The 19586-nt window shown below is 46.1% G+C and overlaps 1 protein-coding gene across 1 annotated transcript in view; it reads right to left on the bottom strand.

The window, feature by feature from the left end:
• The window catches only part of DRC11 (dynein regulatory complex subunit 11), a 215090-nt gene extending 197885 nt beyond the window's left edge, over nt 1-17205 (bottom strand). Inside the window, exons 1-2 of the mRNA XM_088467766.1 lie at nt 16984-17205; nt 16340-16404 (exon numbers count right to left, since the gene is read on the bottom strand). Coding sequence (XP_088323892.1) covers nt 16340-16350 — 11 coding nt within the window. The 5' untranslated portion in view covers nt 16351-16404; nt 16984-17205. The remainder of the gene's footprint in view (nt 1-16339; nt 16405-16983) is intronic.
• Between the last annotated feature and the right edge of the window lie 2381 nt (nt 17206-19586).

The following is a 19586-nucleotide window of genomic DNA, read 5'->3' as shown; positions in this document are numbered from 1 at the left end:
TGAATACAATACATATTAGATCTGAATCGTATAAGTAAAAATTATACACCTGTGGATTACACAGATAACAATTCAATAAAAAAAAACATTAATTCTTAAAAACACACACATATAAATCAAAAAAGCATTTGCAACAAAATATTAAGCAACAATTGTATAGAAAATGCAATACTAAAATTGATATACTTCCAGAAACCAATTTATAACCTACATAAGTGTAACTGTACATATAGAATGTTTTCTAGTTTAAACCATTGATAGACCTTGTTGGGCCATTATAATTTTCTTACATATTGTAAGTGGTTAAAACGAGATGGTAAAAATTATAAAAAAAAAAAATTGATTATCATCTTCAAATGTAGATTTTATTTCAAAACCTACATGTAGCATCCTGCTATTCGTTATTGGGAAAGGGTCTATTAATGCCGACGCAAGAACCAAAGGGTATTTTTTTTTAGTTCACTTTTTTGAAAGTTCTCTAAAAAAAAAAAAAACACTGCTTTGCCAATTTTTGTAAAATTGTATTTGACAAGTTAGAAAAAAGATCAACGGTAATATCTGAAGATGCAAAGTATTCTGAAAAAAACATCAAGGTTTCATTTGTGTGGTTACTATGAATGGTTGGAATGTGACGAGTGCAAACGTAGAAAAATGGGCTCAGCACCGGGGATGGAAAAACTCTCAGCAGCTATTGGGTTAAATTATATAAAAGGGTGGAGGGCACATTTTACAGGGGTGTTTCCTGCTTTGCAGGAAGGATCACAGGTATTTACTCTGTGTGCCACTTCAGAGGCCCTGGATCCAGGTATTGTCCCTATACTTAAAATAGTATGCATTACGAATCTTCCAATTGTACGTCTGCGGGAAATCGCATGTGTACGCACATTTCCACCAATGCGAATGTGTGAAGCTACATGCGTCTCTAATACAGTCCTTATTTGCATGAATCATTTAAGACATAAATTAAGTTAAACAGACAGAATGTTAGGAGAAATACTAACTGAATTGATTATAGGTGGAGGTGGTGGTAAAGTGCTAGTGGGCTGGACTGATTCACTACTGTTGCACCATGTACATTTCTCAAAGCATCTGCCAACATTACTAGGCAGTGATTAATGTCATAGGAAGCTCCCAAAGGCAAAAATGGACATGTAGCTTCAAATCTGTTTAGCGGACAACTAAGAGCACCTACGGACATAAGGAAGTCCTTTGCGGGTCTGCCTAATGTGATATACGTAATTGTCTAATTATTCTGCCACATTAGTATGGTGGTAATACACATATATTGTAAGGCTGGAAATAAATGCTACAATAGTGCATGAAAATGGCAGCTATTTGATCAGATCATTATTGGGCATGTTGGTAGATGCTATTACAAGGTTATCCCTTTTTGTTTTTGTCAGATCACCTTCCAACCAATGTAACAAGCTCTAGTGATAGAGAGAATGATCCTGCTGCTCATCCATTTTGGCCAACCATGTGTGTGACCAAATCACAATTTGGGTTGGGTACAATATCCCAGCAGTGAACGTCCCGACGGTCACAATAGCAGCAGCAGACTCCCGACGGTCAAAATCCTGAAAAATTTTGGTGAGTATTCTAACCCTAACCCACCCCGTGTGCAGCCTAACCCTAACCATCCCTTTTCGGCAGCCTATCCCTAACCGTCCCCTACCAGAGCCTAATCCTATCCCTAAACCTAACCCTCCCCTTAGTGTCTAATCCCAACCCTAATACTCACCATCAGGATTCGTCTGTATTTTGATCATTGGGATTCTGCTGCCGGTATTGTGTCTGCCGTGATGGTCACCGCCGAGATCCTGATTATGGGCCTGATTCAGAGGCGCTCGTAAGCGGCCGCTCGTTCGCTCCGAGCGATGTTCGCACATCTGCGCATGGGTCGTAATGCGCATGCGCCAACCAGTCAGTGCGGTCGGAAATGGCGTGTTCGCAAAATTGCGAGTGCCTGCTAATTTGAGTGACAGGATGAGGCGTTTGTGGGTGGTAACAGGGGAAGGTGCTTGAAAACGGGAAGTGGAGATCCGAACGCAGGCGTGCCAAACGGTCAAAACGGGCGTTTTAAGGGTGTGCATAATTAACAAAGCAGCGTCATCGACCACGTCACTTGGTTGTTTCTTACCCTGAACTGTTCGCATGATTGCGGTAGGATAAACCTACCACAAGCACTGCGAGCAGTTCAGACCTCTTTCGATGTACTCGATTAATCTAATAAATAGCGGAGATGACGTATGATGCGAGCGGCCAGGGGGCGTCTTTACAAAATAGCGAGCGCATGTTTCGTTCGCTCGCTCAGACATAGAGACGTCAACAGACCGCAAAGAGCGAGCGCTCAATTTAAATAGCTGGCCCCTTTTTCTGAACGAGCGAGCGCAAATAGCGTCCGGCTCTGAATCAGGCCCTATATCCCCATCATTTCTGCATCAGAAGGTTAACCGCTCTAAGCTTTTCTCTATTCTCCCGATGAAAGGACTACTTCCCTTCACTGGATCACCCACTGGATGATTTAGCTCTATTAACATTCCCCACCATATACTTCTGCCCCCAGTAGCTATCGGTGTCACCTTTGCAAAGAGCAATTTTGCTCCATCTCCTGACCCGCGGCTGTTGCATTATTACATGTTACAAACTAAAATGAAGACATACAACGGCACAAAAGGAGGGAGTGGTACTTCACGAATGGGAAAGAACCCAGATGTCACCCATTACAATTCTAACATCGACAGATTTTTAAGGCCAGCGATAATAAAACATTGAGGAAACTTGGCCTGAGGTAAGCAGACCAGCAGGTGGAGGTGATACATGTCTCATTGGGGGAGAAAAGATAATGATGAAGTAAGAGTTGCAAACGACACAATACCATGTTACCTCCATGTCGCACTTTGGTGGCCAACTGAATTGACAAGTGTACTCCAAGCAGTGTTAAAGACACCTTACATTCACTAAAATGCCACACACACACATATATATATATATATATATATATATATATATAGTGAGGACACTTCTGATGTCCCTTCACACTCATAATTAACTAAATAACATAAGACTAAACCGAGCAATATATTAGAAGAAGATCAGACATGTTTTTAGGAAATAATGGGATGGGAGCTAAATGGGTAGCAGGTCAGACTTTAGACTAGTGATGTTTGGTACTTTCCAGCTATTGCATGCGCATCAGTGTATCAGCAAACCCACAAACCTGATTATCTGGGGCAGTTCATAGGGGCGTGAAGCGGACTTTTACTGCAAAATGCACTTTATAATGGACAAGTTCATCCTAAAGTGCACGTAGGTTTGCCTGTTTTCCATATCATTCACAACCCTACAAATGCCCGCAGATCCCCCTTACAGAGGGTTTCCGTGAGCATGCACCATGAAAACATGCTGGGCAGACAACAAGACGCACATGTGCGAGAAAGAAGCAGGGCAGGTCTGATTTTTGTTTTTGCAGTCAGAAATAAATCTTATTAATGGCGAGACAACCTCGCACTGCGCCTTTTACTGAGCTCAGATGGATTTTATGAGCAGAACTAAGCACTAGCAGGTTAATGATCCCCCCCCCCACATCTCTGATTTCTGACAGAACACAAAGGCATTCAGAAAAGCCCGACTTAAAGTGAAGTGATGAAAAAACCACAGGGTGGGCAGGAATGAGCCTCAGATGTGGGATTCCCAGCCAGGCCGGGAATGTGCAGCCTCCTCTAATTCTTTTATGAATGCACCTGCTCTCACATAACCCTGTGAAGTAGTGATCTCTGCTATGCTGCTGCTCCAAAAAGTAATTGATCCCGTCAGAGGGCGATATTTAAACAAGTATCTCGACCAATCAAATAAAACCCCCCAAAATATATATTCACTATTCTCTCAATGTAGGGGCGTATTCAGAGAGCAGGGGGCGTTAGCTGCCGGGGCCAATTTCTGGAATGCTTCGCATTCCGGATATTGATACATTTGGCAGCATCACATCCCCCATAGAAATCTATGGGGGAGGCGGCTGCCAGCGGCATGGGAGGGATCACAGCAGGTATCAGAGATACCTGCTGCGGTCCCTCCTTAATGCATCCGGGGGATACTTAGTATTTGAGGTAAACCCCCGAAAACTGGTATTTTCGGGGATTTTACCTCAAATACACTTTGATACATGGACCCCTCAATCTTAGATCTTTCTCTGATTTGCACTTTGCCTCCTCTCGGATAAAGCCACCTTGAATTGTTGTTTCCGAGACTCCCCCTGTGCCGCGTTCCTTTTATGGAATCTCCTACCATGTCCAATCAGACTCTCCACAAACCTTAAAAAATTAAAAAATAAAATCTTGCTAAGAAGCCTGCTCTTTATTACAGCCTAGCAAACTCCCCCCCTGTACAACTCACAATGGTACGCCCTCGCTGCTGCCCCCCTTCCCTACTAGATAGTAAGCTTCTCTTGTGCGCTGTCAACCTCAATGGTTTGTTTGCACATTAGCATTTATTTTGTGTAACTTCTATGTCCCTGTTTTTTGAATGCCCTGGAACCTTTCAAATCAAGGACATTAATAACAATAGAAGGGTTCCTAGATTTCCTCCAAGGCTACGCCATAATTTGCTAAGAAGGTCAGTAACCGGATGTAGGTTTCCGAAGCAAGATTGTATAAAGGTGTATGCAGGTGCAGATAGGAGCCGTGGAGGCTACAAAGGTGGGGCTGTAGCACAGTCCAAAATTCTATTAGGGGAACCACACCCACTGCCAGTGAGTCCTGGCTGGTGATGTTTGGCGTGTGAAAGGGCAGTTGGTGTGGCTCCCCTATTTGAATTTTTAACTCTTATGCAGCCCCGCCTCTGGAGCCACCACTGAACAGGAGTAATGGTGCGTACACACTACACGATATGCTCCCTGAGCGATGTCGTGTAGTGTGTCCCCGGCAGGCTGTGCTCAATGTCGTTCATTACATTGAGCACAGCCGCTGAACGATATCATTAACAATATCGTTCAGCGCCGGGCTCTCTCCCCCATTCCCCAACAAGCAGCAACCTGACGAGATCGTCAGGTTGGCCTGCATGTCAGCCCGATGAATGATGATGACGAACGACCCGCGGGAACGCGCGTCGTCATTATCGTTCATTGTTTTGGGGTTAAAAATGGCCGATAAAGTGGACGACTGAACGATAACGATATCGTTATCGTTCAGTCGTCCACTTTATCGCCCAGTGTGTACGCACCTTAAGTTAATTTTCACACTACAAAGGGACTTACATGTACCGGAGCCAGCGGCGATCTGGTCCCAGCCTATACTTTTAATGGGGCTTTGCATCTGCATGTATCACATATTTTAGCATATTTGACCCCTCCCCCTGTGATAGAACACCAATGACTAGTACATGCAGCCCTTTTTCAAGAGCTCCTCTGTTCCTTTGACCATTCTGCAAGAAGGGGTGTTGGGTTATCGGGAGCCTAATCACTACCCACAAACAAGAGACTGACCCTCGCACACTCCTTCCTCCATCATTTTAAAATGCTGATCTTTGCTTGCTGGTTCTGAATTATAGGCTAAAGGGAGGGGCACCATAGGTGGCAATGCAGCTTAGTAGATATGAAAAGTAAAGGTAAATATATGAATCAAGAATGGGTAGTACAGTAAGCCCCTCTCCAAAATACTAATGACTTTTTATTTTAAGAAGGTTGAATCAATTTCGCTTTCTAAGGAATAAAAAGTCTATTCCATGTTGCCATATACTGAGATGTGCAATCAAGCAATGTAATCAATAGATTCACATACAAGACTGCCAGACACAATAAAGACACTGTTAATGCCCCTCACTCTCATGATTAATTAAGAAGAGGATAAGCTGAGCCTTATTGTAGGAGCCAAACAGAAAATCTCTAATGTGACGTTTGCACTTTAGCTCAGTGAGCCTCACTGTACATGGCATCGAGCTGTAACGCCGCATAGATGGCTCCCCAGGGCAGAGGGGAGACCTGCACCGATTGTGCTCTGACGCTACATGTTCACCAATATAAAACCAATGTGTTGTGTGGTGCACTCTGTGAATGACCTCTATTGTAGCCTCAATATCCACCAGTGCCCTGTTATTTCCCACTCTCTCATTACCTACCAAAGCTAAACCACACTCATCCACAACTGTCACATCCTCCCATCATGCACCTACTTAATTTATCTTCTCTCTGTCCTACTCAATTTCACCACTTCTCTCCAAATTCCTCTTCTCCCGCCATCATCCTATTTCTCCCTCACTACGTTCCTCCTCGCTAGTATGAACCCATCAACTGTTATATGTCCTGTACCCACCACATTTACTGGCCTACATAACAAATACAGGCCTCATACCCAGAAATCATCCTTGCATGTACTATTTTCCATCCTAATCCTTATGGCTACTGGTGACATCCCCACCCAACCCTGGATCATGCAAACCCAGCAATCTGATAACGCTCCTTGTTTCATCCCAAAATGTCCATCAATCTCATACTTCCAACCGCTCCAAACTTGAAATGAAAGTTCAAGTTGTAATAAACTCAAACCAATCTATGAACTATTCAATGTCAACTCCATCAACCTGTTTCTTATTACAAGAAACTGTAATAGCAATTCCCTGCAGTTCTCTCCTATGGGGGGGGGGGACTCTTCCTCAGCAATAATCCCAGATCCTGTAGCAGAAAAGATGGTGGAGTAGACATAATGCTGTAACTAGTCATACTCCGGAACCCTCCTTCTCTTCCTTAGAAGTCCACACTCTTCATCTATTCCCTCCTTGCTCTCTGCCCTTGACTTTCCTTCCTACTTCACATCTAAAATTGACTCCATATGTCAGGATATCATATCCCACCAGTCCCCAATCACTACACCTCCTCCTTTCCTGGGTCATCCCTCCCCTTCCATTTTACCTACACTAACATCCTTCTCCCCTGTATCTGGAGAGGAAGTCATGGCCCTTATCCAGTCCTTTCCCCCTTCCACCTCCCCCCTTGACCCTATCCCTTCACGACTCCTCCGCTACCTCTCTCCCTTTGCCTGTTCCCATCTTGCCCACCTCCTCAATGTCTCCCTCTCATCTGGCACTGTCCCTTCTGCATTCAAACATGCCCTTGTCTCCCCCATTCTTAAAAAACCTACTCTTGATCCTAACACTCTCGCCAACTACCGACCCATCTCTCTCCTCCCTTTTGCATCCAAACTCCTTGAGCGTATTGTTTACAACCGCCTTACCAGCTTTCTTCCTCCCACTCCCTCCTTGACCCTTTTCAGTCTGGCTTCCGTTCTCTCCACTCCACAGAAACTGCCCTCACTAAAGTCAGCAACGACCTCCTTGCTGCAAAATCCAAAGGCCACTACTCTCTACTCATTCTCCTTGACCTTTCTGCTGCTTTCGACACTGTTGACCACCCTCTCCTGCTGCAAATCCTTCACTACCGTGGTCTACGTGACACTGCCCTCTCCTGGCTATCCTCCTACCTCTCTGATCGATCCTTCTCTGTCTCCTCTCATGGCCTATCTTCCCCCCCACATCCTCTCACAGTAGGTGTTCCCCAAGGTTCTGTTCTTGGACCTCTCCTTTTCTCCCTCTATACATCCTCTCTAGGTGAACTCATCAGCTCTTTTGACCTCCATTATCATCTCTATGCTGACGACACTCAGATCTACCTTTCCTCCCCTGACATCCCTCCCTCTCTCCTCACTCGTATCTCCAACTGTCTTTCTGCTATATCTTCCTGGATGTCCCAGCGATTTCTTAAACTTAATATGTCTAGACTGAGATGATCAACTTCCCACCCTCCCACATAACCTCACCTCCCACTATTTATTTATCAATTGATGGCACAACTATCTCCTCTAGCCCCAAAGTGCGCTGTCTTGGAGTTATCCTGGACTCCTCCATCTCCTTTAAACCACATATCCAGAACCTCTCACAGTCCTGTAATTTCCATCTTAAAAACATTTCCAGGATCAGACCCTTTCTCACCCAGGATACTACTAAGACTCTAATACACTCACTGGTCATCTCAAGATTGGATTACTGTAACCTTCTCCTATCTGGCCTCCCCAAATCCCATCTCTCTCCTCTCCAGTCTATCCATAATGCTGCTGCACGGCTTATCTTCCTCTCCAAACGCTCTATATCTGCCTCCCCTCTCCTACAAGCCCTCCACTGGCTCCCCTTCCCCTTCAGAACCCAATTCAAGGTTCTCACACTCGCTTACAAAGCCCTCACACACTCCTCTCCCATTTACATCTCTGACCTCATCTCCCTTCACTTTCCTGTCCGACCTCTTCGTTCAACAAATGCATGCCGCCTTTCATGCCAACTGATTACTTCCTCCCACTCCCGCCTCCAAGACTTTGCCCGTGTTGCTCCCCACCTCTGGAACTCTCTCCCTCTCCCCATCAGACTCTCCACCTCTCTATAATCCTTCAAACGGGCTCTCAAGACCCACTACTTCATCACTGCTTTCCAGCTCTCATCCTAACTTGCTACCACACGCTCCCTCCTCCCTTTCTTCCCCATCTGTATCATGCCCATCTGTCTGCCCCTCCCCTTCAGAATGTAAGCTCTTGCGAGCAGGGCCCTCTACCCTCTTGTGCTTCTCCTTACTTTATGTTCATCTACTTCTTACTCACCACTAGGACACCTAACACTTGGTGCCTATGTTTTGTTACTTATGTGGGTGTTATGGCCACCTATGTATCAATGTATATTATCCATGTCCTTGTCCTTCATTGTATTGTTTTTTACTGTAAGTCACTTTTTGGTTATGTACCTTGTAAGGCGCTGCGGAACACTTGTGGCGCCATATAAATTAACGATAATAATAATATTCCCTGCTCTCCATCTTCGTATTGCTGTCATTTACTTCCCCCATGTCCAGTTTCCAAATTCCTTGACAATGGCTTAATTATTACCTATCCTTTGATCTGCCTACTCTCACACTAGCTGATTTTTAAATTCCCATTGACAACATCATTGTCTCTCCTGACAAAAAAGCTAGGGCCTGATTCAGGTTGGATCACAATGCTGCATTCGCACGCAGCCGGCCGATGTCTGCAATCTTCGCATGCGTATGACGCAGTATGCGTGCGCGAACCAGACGCTGCGATCGTCCCATCACTCGGTGATTGACAGGAAGTACCATTTGTGGGTGGTGACGGGGCCGGTGGTCATGTGAACGCAGGCATGTCAGTGCGTTCAAACGCTGTTGCACGGGCGTGCATAAATTATTCACAGCGAACCCATTTGCAGCCTGAGTACTCACTGCGTGCAGGAAGTTTAGCAACTTCTGCGGTAGGGTCATGTCAACCACAAGTGTGCGTGCAGCTCCGATGTTACTCGATATTACCGATGATTTTGCATACTTGCACATTAGTACGGATGTGAGGAGAGGGAAAGGGGGCGGCATTATGTAGTGCTGGGCGTCTACATCTTGTGCTGCGAAGGAAGTGCAAATGAATTCATTAGCATATTTTCACAGTGGCTGGTTGCGTGCGAACGCAGCATTGCGATCCAACTTAATTCCTCCTCTGGTCTTTCCCAATGGATTTAAATTCAGACCCACTGTGATGGTCACTCACCTTGACCTTGTCTTCTCCCGATTCTGCTCCATCTCTAGTCATTATGAAGCTGCGATAACCCTTTCTCATATTTCTCCATCTTTACCTCTGTCTGCCGCATAACGCCATCCCCATATACGTCTATGGGAAGTGGCCTGACTAATTTAACAGACTGGTGTTAGCTATACAAAGCAATGGGGACCCAGTAAAGCAGGAGAGTATAATCTCAGATATTAGCTGTGTGTACACATATCCCTTTAGCGCTAGGCTGGTGGTGAGAAGAAGAAAACCTTCAATAAGGATTTGGGTATTTGCTGATACTTCTTAAGGACCCTCGGCTTCTTAAATTGCAGTGGTACATCATTACACAGCACAAGCACAAAGTATGGCAAGTCCCACATCAACATTATAAAGCGTTAGTGTAGCTTCCCATGTGAAAGGAGGTCACTGTGGTAGATGGGTGTCCACAATTTCATCATGTTTATTCTAAAAGTCAGTTTATATCTATATTTTTGGAGTTTAACAGCCATTGTATTATTGTCTTAGGGTCTGAGGGCCTGATTCAGAGGCGCACGCTGTTTGCGTGCGCTCGCTCTGAATCAGGGCGTTTCAGATTTTTTTTTGTTTCGGCCTCCAGGCCGCTCGCAAAACTGTGGGTTACCGCCCACAGCTAGTGCGAGCGGCCTGGCAATGGTCGCGATTATCGCGACCATCGGGGTTGCGGTGAGACCCTGTGGGAGGGTCTCAGCTCCCGCAAGCCTGAGTGGACTTCCTGCTCTAATAGAGCAGGAAGTCCACTACTGACATCACAAGTGATGTCTGTAGGGCCGCCCAGAAACGGCAGGCGTTCCTAACGCCTGCATTTGTTCAGCCACCCCTCCTCTAAACCTACAAAACGGGATGAGCTGTCAATCAACATCGACAACCGCCCCGTCTTGTAGTGAGCCCCGGAGCAACGGAGTTGCCGTCGCTCGCTGGGGTTTGCGCATGTGCACGCTGGAGGTGGCCGCATGCGCAGTGCAGGAATATCGCCCAGCTTGTGAGCGCTGTGCGCTCGCGAGCGGGTCTGAATCAGGCCCTGATTCAGAGACAGACCCAATGGCGATAGCTCCGCAGATCGAGCGGTTATATGTCAGTGCGCATACGTGCGATTACGTTCACACAGAGAATTCACTCACAAAGTGAGTGACAGGTAGTCAGCGTTTGGAAAAAAGCAGGTGTGTCAGACAGTTTGAACGCTGTTGCATGGGAGTGCATAGATTAGCCCCTGCAATTGCATTCGCAGCATGAGAGCTCTCAGCGTGCAAAGAGAGCTGCAGTGGTTGCAGCTGATTGGACCTTCCGCAAGGGCATAATGGCTGCTCCATCCATGTGCACTGATGTTACCCATATTTACCCAGGTAAGCAACGTCGTACGCAGATGAGAAGGCAGAAGTGGGCGTCCCTATGCTCGGGTGATCTTTGCAGCCATCAGCATATTTTCGCAGCTGCGTTGCGTCCAAAATCCCAGCTGCGATCGCATCAGCTGAATCAGGTCCTTAGTGTGAAAAGTGTGCGCCTGTAGCTCGGTTTGTGTACAATATAGTATAAGCATAATGACTGGCATTGCAGTATCTTGTTACATAGACCCTAAGTGGCACTCCCTGGTACCCATTTCCCTTCCAGTACCAGCGCTGATATTTTGGGGATGAGAACCCTGCAGCCCTGCCAGTTTTGGAGATGTTTCAGTGGCAGACAGTATCACGTCTCAGAATAGGAGGGGAGTCCACAGAAACCAGTGACTAATTAAAAGATATGCACTGTACCATAGCTGGACAGGGATTACATGCCTAGCACAAATTTCAGGGAGTTCTCCCAGACTCCCCGGGGAATAGGCCAGCCTCCCAAATCCGCCCACTATCCTACAGAAGTGGGTGATCCGGGTTCCTGATGACTTTATTAATGGAGGTACAAGCGAAACGAGGACTATTAAACCCTATTACAGACATGCTCATCGCAGGACTATTTTGCAATTGGTCTGGGCACTTCAACCGCGTTAAAATTAATTGTGAGACGGCTAGCAATAAACTGAACCCCCAATACTGCTTGGCACTGCAACAGAATGTGCTGAAATACTTTCAATCCACATTTTCCATATAAACATATTTCTTTATAACGCCATTACATAAATTATTTGAGAAAGCTTCCGAATATGATGGGGTTAGTGCGCCTTTAACCTGACATGTGAAAAGATGAAAAGATATTATAATATTATAGTGACATTGTTGTGCTACTGACCACTACGCAAGGATGCTACAATCGACGTATATTAACATTTAATGAGCTCAACGACCACAATAAGCCAAATGTAATCACTATGTATATAAGATATGTATGTATATCTTATGTATTCATCTCTGGCCCCTACAGCAATAAAGGAATAATAAGTACCTCTGCATCGCTGCCTGTTATAACCCGCAGAAAGAAGCTGTTTAACAGTGAGTGCCCTAACGATCCATAATTTATCCAGGTTAGACATAATACAAGGCTTATAGCCAGGGAAGATTAGTCATAAATGCTTAATCTACTGATTCTCACCTATTAAACAAATCTGGCGTATCGAGGAATGGCTGCGATATAATGAGGCAGAACGCTCCTTATCGCTACACACATTTCACCTTTAAAAATAACTCTGGCAAATCTCTCTCGGTCCTCGCTGAATTAATGGGTGCAGCGTGCGTCCCGTGTTCAAATCTCCTCATTCCCGTGAAAGATGGGAGAACAGGCAAGTCTTACGGAGATATAACCAGCATGAAGGGCAATGAACTTATTAAAAGCCCCATTGAGGAGCCCGGCTGCAGCACATTAGATCCTCAAATGCCCAGAGAGTCTATTGGGCGCTTTTGCTCGCCGGGAACATAATGTTTTTAGATGGCCGGATAAAGTGGATCAGATAGTGAGAGAAGTGAGAATCTGTCAGTGTGACTCTATAAATCACACAAGCAGGGCACACCGGGCTGGCTGATCGCGCTCTGACAGTGAATACACTCGCCGGCTGCAGTCATGTGGAAGATATAATGTGATAAATTATATGCTATTTTATTTCCTGACATGAATGTAACCAACCTGTTAAACGCAGGTCTTGCGTTTGATGCAATCTGCTCATACACAAAATGAAATCTCTGTTATTTGGCATTATGCTCAGCCAGCAAGGCCTAGTGACTGGAGTTTTTCTGGTCAGCCAGGCCTGACAGGTCTGAGTGACAGAGGCAGGACAATAGCAATACATACAAGTATAAGCTGATTATTTAGAACAGGGGTGGGGAACCTTTTTTCTGCCGAGGGCCATTTTGATATATATTACATTATTCACGGGCCCGGTGCAGGCCATGACCTCTCCGTGTGATGTCACACTGGAGCAGGCCAAAATCGCTGGTGATTACAGCAATGCCCGGAGCATCCTGAAGATGCTTCGGGGAGCTGTAAGGGCAGTGGTGTGACCGTCTGAAGCGTCCTAAAGACGCCCCAGGCGGCACTGCTGCATAGAATCAGGCTGCAGGATGCCATTCTAGGCACTCTGCTGGCCAGATGAGGCTAGCAGAAAAAAGCTCTGAGGGCCAGACCAAATGATTCCGGGGGCCTTATACAGCCCCTGGGCCTGAGGTTCCCCATCCCTGATTTAGACCATGATAATTATAGTATCATACAGCTTTTAGTTAATCAGTGTCTGCTTGTTGCTTGGTTATATTTATAACATAATCATAACGTACTTTAAGGTCCCCATACCCATACAGGCAGGGCCGTAGAGAGCCTGGCCGGGCACCGGTAAAGGAGGGGACGTGACCTAATCGCGAGAGGTATGGCCATGCTCCCTTGGCAAAAAATAAACAAACCACTTTTGCAGCGCGTGCTGGGGAGGGGGGCGCTGTAAGCCCCCCCAGCCCGGCGCTAAGCGGGGGTGCGATCAGTGTGATTGCTCCCCCCCACAGCAATAGGAGACTACTCCGGCTGCTGCAGCAGCCGCGGGCAGTCTCGCACTGCAGCCCAGCACAAGCTGTGTGTCGAGCTGCTGTGAGGGGGCGACGCCGGGTCCCTCTAGCAAGCCCGGGCAAACTGTTCCCGCCCCCCTCCTCACGGCGCTCATGCATACAGGGCCACCGCGAGATCTCTCTGGACCCGATGCTAGGGGACCTTGTTCAGCATGGGCATGCACCATTGAGAATAACGAAGCCTTGTTTACATGCTGAGCTGGCAGTTGAAGTGTCTGTGGTGACGCCATCTTGAGGGCATGGTTATGACTCCTTGGCAGCCCAGGTACTTTGCACTTACTCCTCGCGGATTCTGTAATCGTACAGTAAGTACCCTGCTGCAGTTGTACAGAAAACCGGCCATGGATGCCTCCACCTCAGAATCAGATAAAGATTGGATTCAACACAATTTAGATGAAATAAAGTGTGACCCTCCTCCACACACAAACATTACAATGCGACTGACAAATACAAAGTGTACTGTATATAAAGCCTCCAGGTATGGGCAACATGAGTCATTGTTTCTGAGCACCTCTTGCATCGCAACATGGTTAGTCCAGGTGCAAATTTTTACCCTTTGGGCCTCATTTAGAGTAGGACATACGCCAATTTGTGTCTAGCACTAAGGGGCCTATTCATCATAACTTAAATGTCCCATTAAACATGCAGAAACGCTAGTTTCTGCCTATTTAAGGTAACGGGCCATTCATCATCAGGGGTCCGCTAGGACCACCTGATATTCAGCAAATTCCGAAAACGTAAAGTTTTCAGAGTTTGCCTGTTAGAACAAACGGATGGCGCTTGTGCTCGTAGCCCTGCTCCTTCCTATGGGAAGGAGTTCCGGGGATGCGAAGAGGGATCTGAGCGGATCCATTCGCCGCCTCCTCACTCCCTCCCAAGCGGCTTTGTGCATTCATGACCGCAAGTCACGCGTGTGCAGAAGCTGGCACGGGTGGAAGTAAGTAGCTCTGCTACCTCTGTAGCTGCGCTACTAATCATGGGGACAGCTGCTTTTCGGAGCAGCTGTCCCCGCAGCGGAGCAATGATGAATTGCTCCGGTGTTAAGTATCCCCCCCCCCCCGTGGTAAGGTGAGTACTTCGTCATAGATGGCCATACAGCCCCGATGATAAATAAGCCCCTGAATTATGCCCATGGTGATTTTGTTGGTCATGTTAGGTTTTTGACGAAATTGCCGTCATCAATCTGTGACCCGAAAACAACCAGCGATCCCTAATAAAACAACCAGCAATTACTATTAAATTTCTATTACATCCCAAACAAGAATTTCAGTTGTTACGGTGTTTTTAGTGTAACTGCTCTAATTGGGTCATTATAATGAATAGAAAATATACGTCACCACTTTACAGTCTGAGGAGTCAGATAATGACAAAACAGTATAAAATTACCATAGTCACATAGCTGTATACGATATAAAATATAGGAAATAAAAAAAAAAGAATTTCACACAATTAATACTTATTCCAAGTTTGTCCAGCCGTTAGAACGTGCCCTTTTGTGGTTAGCTGCATCTCAGACAAAATGCATAGACACTATACTATATTTACAATACCATTTGGCCCAGAGAATAGACTAAAACTGGGACAAAATTTATGAATGTACAGTATATAATCTCAATCAGTACCGGGCACCCTGTGCCGGCCCCTCCCCCGGAGCGCATTCAATCATGATGTCGCACAGAGGGGGCGGGGCCTCCAGCAACAGGAAGTGCAGCACTGCCCGGACCATCCTGAGGATGCTCTGAGCTGCTGCACAGACTATAAGATGCCTGCCTGGTGCATCCAAAAGATACTCCAGGCAAAGTTGCAGCAATATTGCCTTAGGGTGGCCATTCCAGGGCCCTGTGTGACGGCACATGCTGCACACCCCTAGTTACGGCCCTGATCTCAGTTTTCCCAAACTGTAATTAAGGATCTGCCATGACTGCTGCAATAGGCCATATTGAATTAGATAATTAGTTAAGCTATCCACTTCCCAACTGTGAAACGAGAGCATGATTATGACATTGTAATCGTGCTATCGTTTCACAGTCTGTGATGTGCCTACACTGATCGTTCAGTCATTCAGTGTAGGCACATCCATCATCCCCATACATGCTGAACCTGACGTGATCATCAGGTTGACCAGCATGTACGGGCGATGACAGATGTCAAAAACGACCAGCGAGCACGTACATCGCTGGTCGTTTTTGACATTTACATGGCCAATTTGTGGACGATTAGCAAGCGTTTGAACGATAACGTTATCGTTCAATAGGCCTGTTTAATCGCCTAGTGGATACGCACCTTTACAAGTGGTGTTCTATGTTAAGGTAGCTGCACACCATACAATAATCGGTACATTTTGTAGTGTGTATGAATATCCAATCGTCTATACCACATTTCTGCCCTGCCCATATTTTATTTAAAAACTTCACCCCTGTGACGATCTAGGACAGATAAATCACTAGAAATCGGATGTCGTCAAGATTGTATACTCGCTCTGAAAGTCGTAATGCCGGTCGGATCGTGGGTGAAATTGCTCAGGCGTGTACTTACTGTAGCATTAGTGCCTCAAACAAATCCTTGGCTCACATAAAAGTGCAAAGTTATGAAACACTGTAATGCTAAATAATGTGCTAAGAATTGTTCAGCAAAATATGATCATCAGAACCTAACTTACTGTTAAATAGTTTTCTAGTCTACGTATATCAAAACAAATGAAAGATTTAGGTTTTCTGTTAGAAAAGAGCAATAAGCAAAACATGTACTTACGTGTGAGACATCACTGCTGCGATATAATACCTTTATTTCCTGCTATAAAAAATACCCTCTGATTTCTGGAAATGGACAAAAGAACATAAAAAAAAAAAATCAAAACAGGGGTGTGCGCCTACCCCCCTATCCTGTGGGGAGGATTGCAGCCATTCCTTCATTGATTAGAATACAGCAAGAGATGTTATGTGATGCTTGGGTCTGTGCAGCCTGTTTGTTTGGTTGCTACGGGAGATGAGTTACAGTACCCTCTGCAGGTACACAGGACATTGCATGCACATCAAACCTAGGCAGTTTGAAAGTTTGTAAACAGTAGATGGTACTTGCATTATATACAGCTGACAATGCTGAATGATATTTACATTGACAGTGTCAGTAAATGTGAAATGATTACATTAAGGCCATCATGCCATTAGCTAGCTTTGGCTGATTTTCTACTAACTTTTATTTTCTAAGTGTAGATAATTTGTGGGGGGTGAAGGTGAAATTAAAGTCATACATGAATTGTGAGTGGGGGTGGTGTGATAACTAGGAGGAGGGTGACCTAGAGGGGATGCACATGTGACAGGCAGATATTTATGTGGCAGATGCACTACATCATGTAGAGTGTGATGCAGATACGGGGTAATCATGTCGTGTCATACCTCTCACAGGGAGGCTATGTGCTATAGATAAGCAGCAGAGTGTAATATAATGTGAGATAATGCAGACTGCAGTAGGTGTGGTATATGAGATTGGGTGCCAGTGTCGATCCAGAGCAGGAGGAGGGTCCCCGGGTTCGGTAAGGTTTGCACTGCAGGCAGAGTTCGCCCCTTGGTTACAGTTTATGTACAGGGAGCGTGCACTGTGCAACACAGCTTTGTGCCACCAGACGCTGCGCATGCGCTATTGCACTACGCTCCCCGGCCGTTACTAAGGAGAGGCGGCTGCCGCGCGCTCAGGATAGTACAGAGCGGTGCACGGCAGCAGCCTACGGGAGCGAGCACTGATGATGGTGCTGGCTGGTCTTAAAGCATCTTATAATGCATTTATCTATCATATCAACTACCTACATAGATATCAACCACTTATTTATATGCCAGCACAAATGGCTGACTGTGTACTAGAAGCTCTGCCCATTACTATGCCATTGGATGAGTTCAAGTTTGACCAGGTAGCAGCAGCAGGGAGCAACCACCTCTATGCCGACCTGGGTCCTCTCCGTGAAGGGGATTTAGACATTACCAATATGCCACTGCCAACCTTAGGCAAACGCAGGGGAGGGGAGGGGGGTTCCGGTTTCCTGGAAGCCCCCCTTCCCAGCCCACACCATGACCACAATAGAAATCGTAATATAATAGAATTAGGGGTGAGCGAGTTCGGATTTCTGAAATCCGAGCCCCCCCGATCCGAGTCAGGCTCGACTTTTCCCGCCTGACTCGGATCTGAAATCGAGGCAAAACGTCATCATCCCGCCTTCCGAGTCTCGCGGGTTTTGGATCCTATATAAGGTACCTGCGTCGGCGCCATTTTGTCACTCGGCTGTGGACAGTGAAGAGGGAGGGTGGGAGTTAGGGCTGTGTAGTGTAGTGTAGTGCTGCTGTTGTCCACTACTTCAAAGTCCATAGGGGCTGTGTTGTGCTGTGCTGCTGTTGTTAATAGGGGCTGTGTCCACTACTTCAAAGTCCATAGGGGCTGGCTGGACTGTGTTGTGCAGTCAGTTCTCCATAGGGGCTGTGTCCACTCCAAAGTCCTGTGCAGTGTCCCAGTCCTAAAGGGGTGCTGTAGTGTTGTCCAGGGGGTGCTCTGTCCATCAGGGGTGCTCCCCCCAAGTGCTAAAAAAATAATATATTTTCTGTGTTTGTGAATTGTGTGCGCAGTAGCCGCACGTACATCAACAAAGTAGTGCCAAGCGTGCGCCTGTGTCATAAGTAAAGGGCCGGCTGGCTTGACCGTTAAAGGGTGCTGTAACCCCCAAAGTACACTCCAGTCCAAACCAAAAAAAAAATTATTTTCTGTGTTTGTGAATTGTGTGCGCAGTAGCCGCACGTGCATCAACAAAGTAGTGCCAAGCGTGCGCCTGTGTCATAAGTAAAGGGCCGGCTGGCTTGACCGTTAAAGGGTGCTGTAACCCCCAAAGTACACTCCAGTCCAAACCAAAAAAAAAATTATTTTCTGTGTTTGTGAATTGTGTGCGCAGTAGCCGCACGTGCATCAACAAAGTAGTGCCAAGCGTGCGCCTGTGTCATAAGTAAAGGGCCGGCTGGCTTGACCGTTAAAGGGTGCTGTAACCCCCAAAGTACACTTCAAACCAAAAAAATATATATTTTCTGTGTTTGTGAATTGTGTGCGCAGTAGCCGCACGTGCATCAACAAAGTAGTGCCAAGCGTGCGCCTGTGTCATAAGTAAAGGGCCGGCTGGCTTGACCGTTAAAGGGTGCTGTAACCCCCAAAGTACACTCCAGTCCAAACCAAAAAAACATATATTTTCTGTGTTTGTGACTTGTGTGCACTGTGGCTGCACGTGCATCAACAAAGGAGCAGCGCGAAGCGTGCGCCTGTGTCCCATAAGTAAAGAGCCAGCTGGCTCATTTCTTAAAGGGTGGTGTAACCCACAAAGTGCACTACTCTCCAGCAAAAATAAAAAATATTTTCTGTGTTTGTGTGCGCTTTAGCCGCACGTATATATCAATATAACATAAATGGAGGACCAAACTTTCTCCGATAAAAATAAAATAGGGAAAGATCAAGAACCACTTCCTCCTAGTGCTGTTGCTGCTGCTGGGAGTTGTTCATCATCCCAGAGAGGAAGTAGGAACATCACTACTTTTACTAAACAATTGACCCTCCAACAGTCCCTAGCGATGAGGATGAAGTACGACAGCAGTCATCCTGAAGCAAAACGTATAACTGAGGCCTTGACTGCTATGTTGGTGTTAGACGTGCGTCCGGTATCCGCCATTAGTGCAGTGGGATTTAGACAATTGATGGAGGTAGTGTGTCCCCGGTTCCAAATCCCGTCTAGATTCCACCTGCATCCTCAAAGCAGCAGCGACAAGCGTGCCTCTGTCTGTTAAAGGGTGGTGACACCCTCAAAGTGTGCTACACAAAAAATAAAAATTTTGTTCTTTTTTTTTCGGTCTTTGTGAAATGTGTGGGCTGTAGCCGCACCTGCATCCTTAAAGCAGCAGCGACAAGCGTGCGTCTGTCTGTTAAAGGGTGGTGACACCCTCAAAGTGTGCTACACAAACAATAAAAATATTCTTTT

The sequence above is a fragment of the Taudactylus pleione genome, unplaced genomic scaffold (genome assembly GCF_031769625.1).
Source record: "Taudactylus pleione unplaced genomic scaffold, aTauple2 ptg000074l, whole genome shotgun sequence".
Taxonomy (NCBI): Eukaryota; Metazoa; Chordata; class Amphibia; order Anura; family Myobatrachidae; genus Taudactylus; species Taudactylus pleione.
Note: the sequence above shows the minus strand (reverse complement) of the source record. Positions and strands in the feature narration are given on the sequence as shown.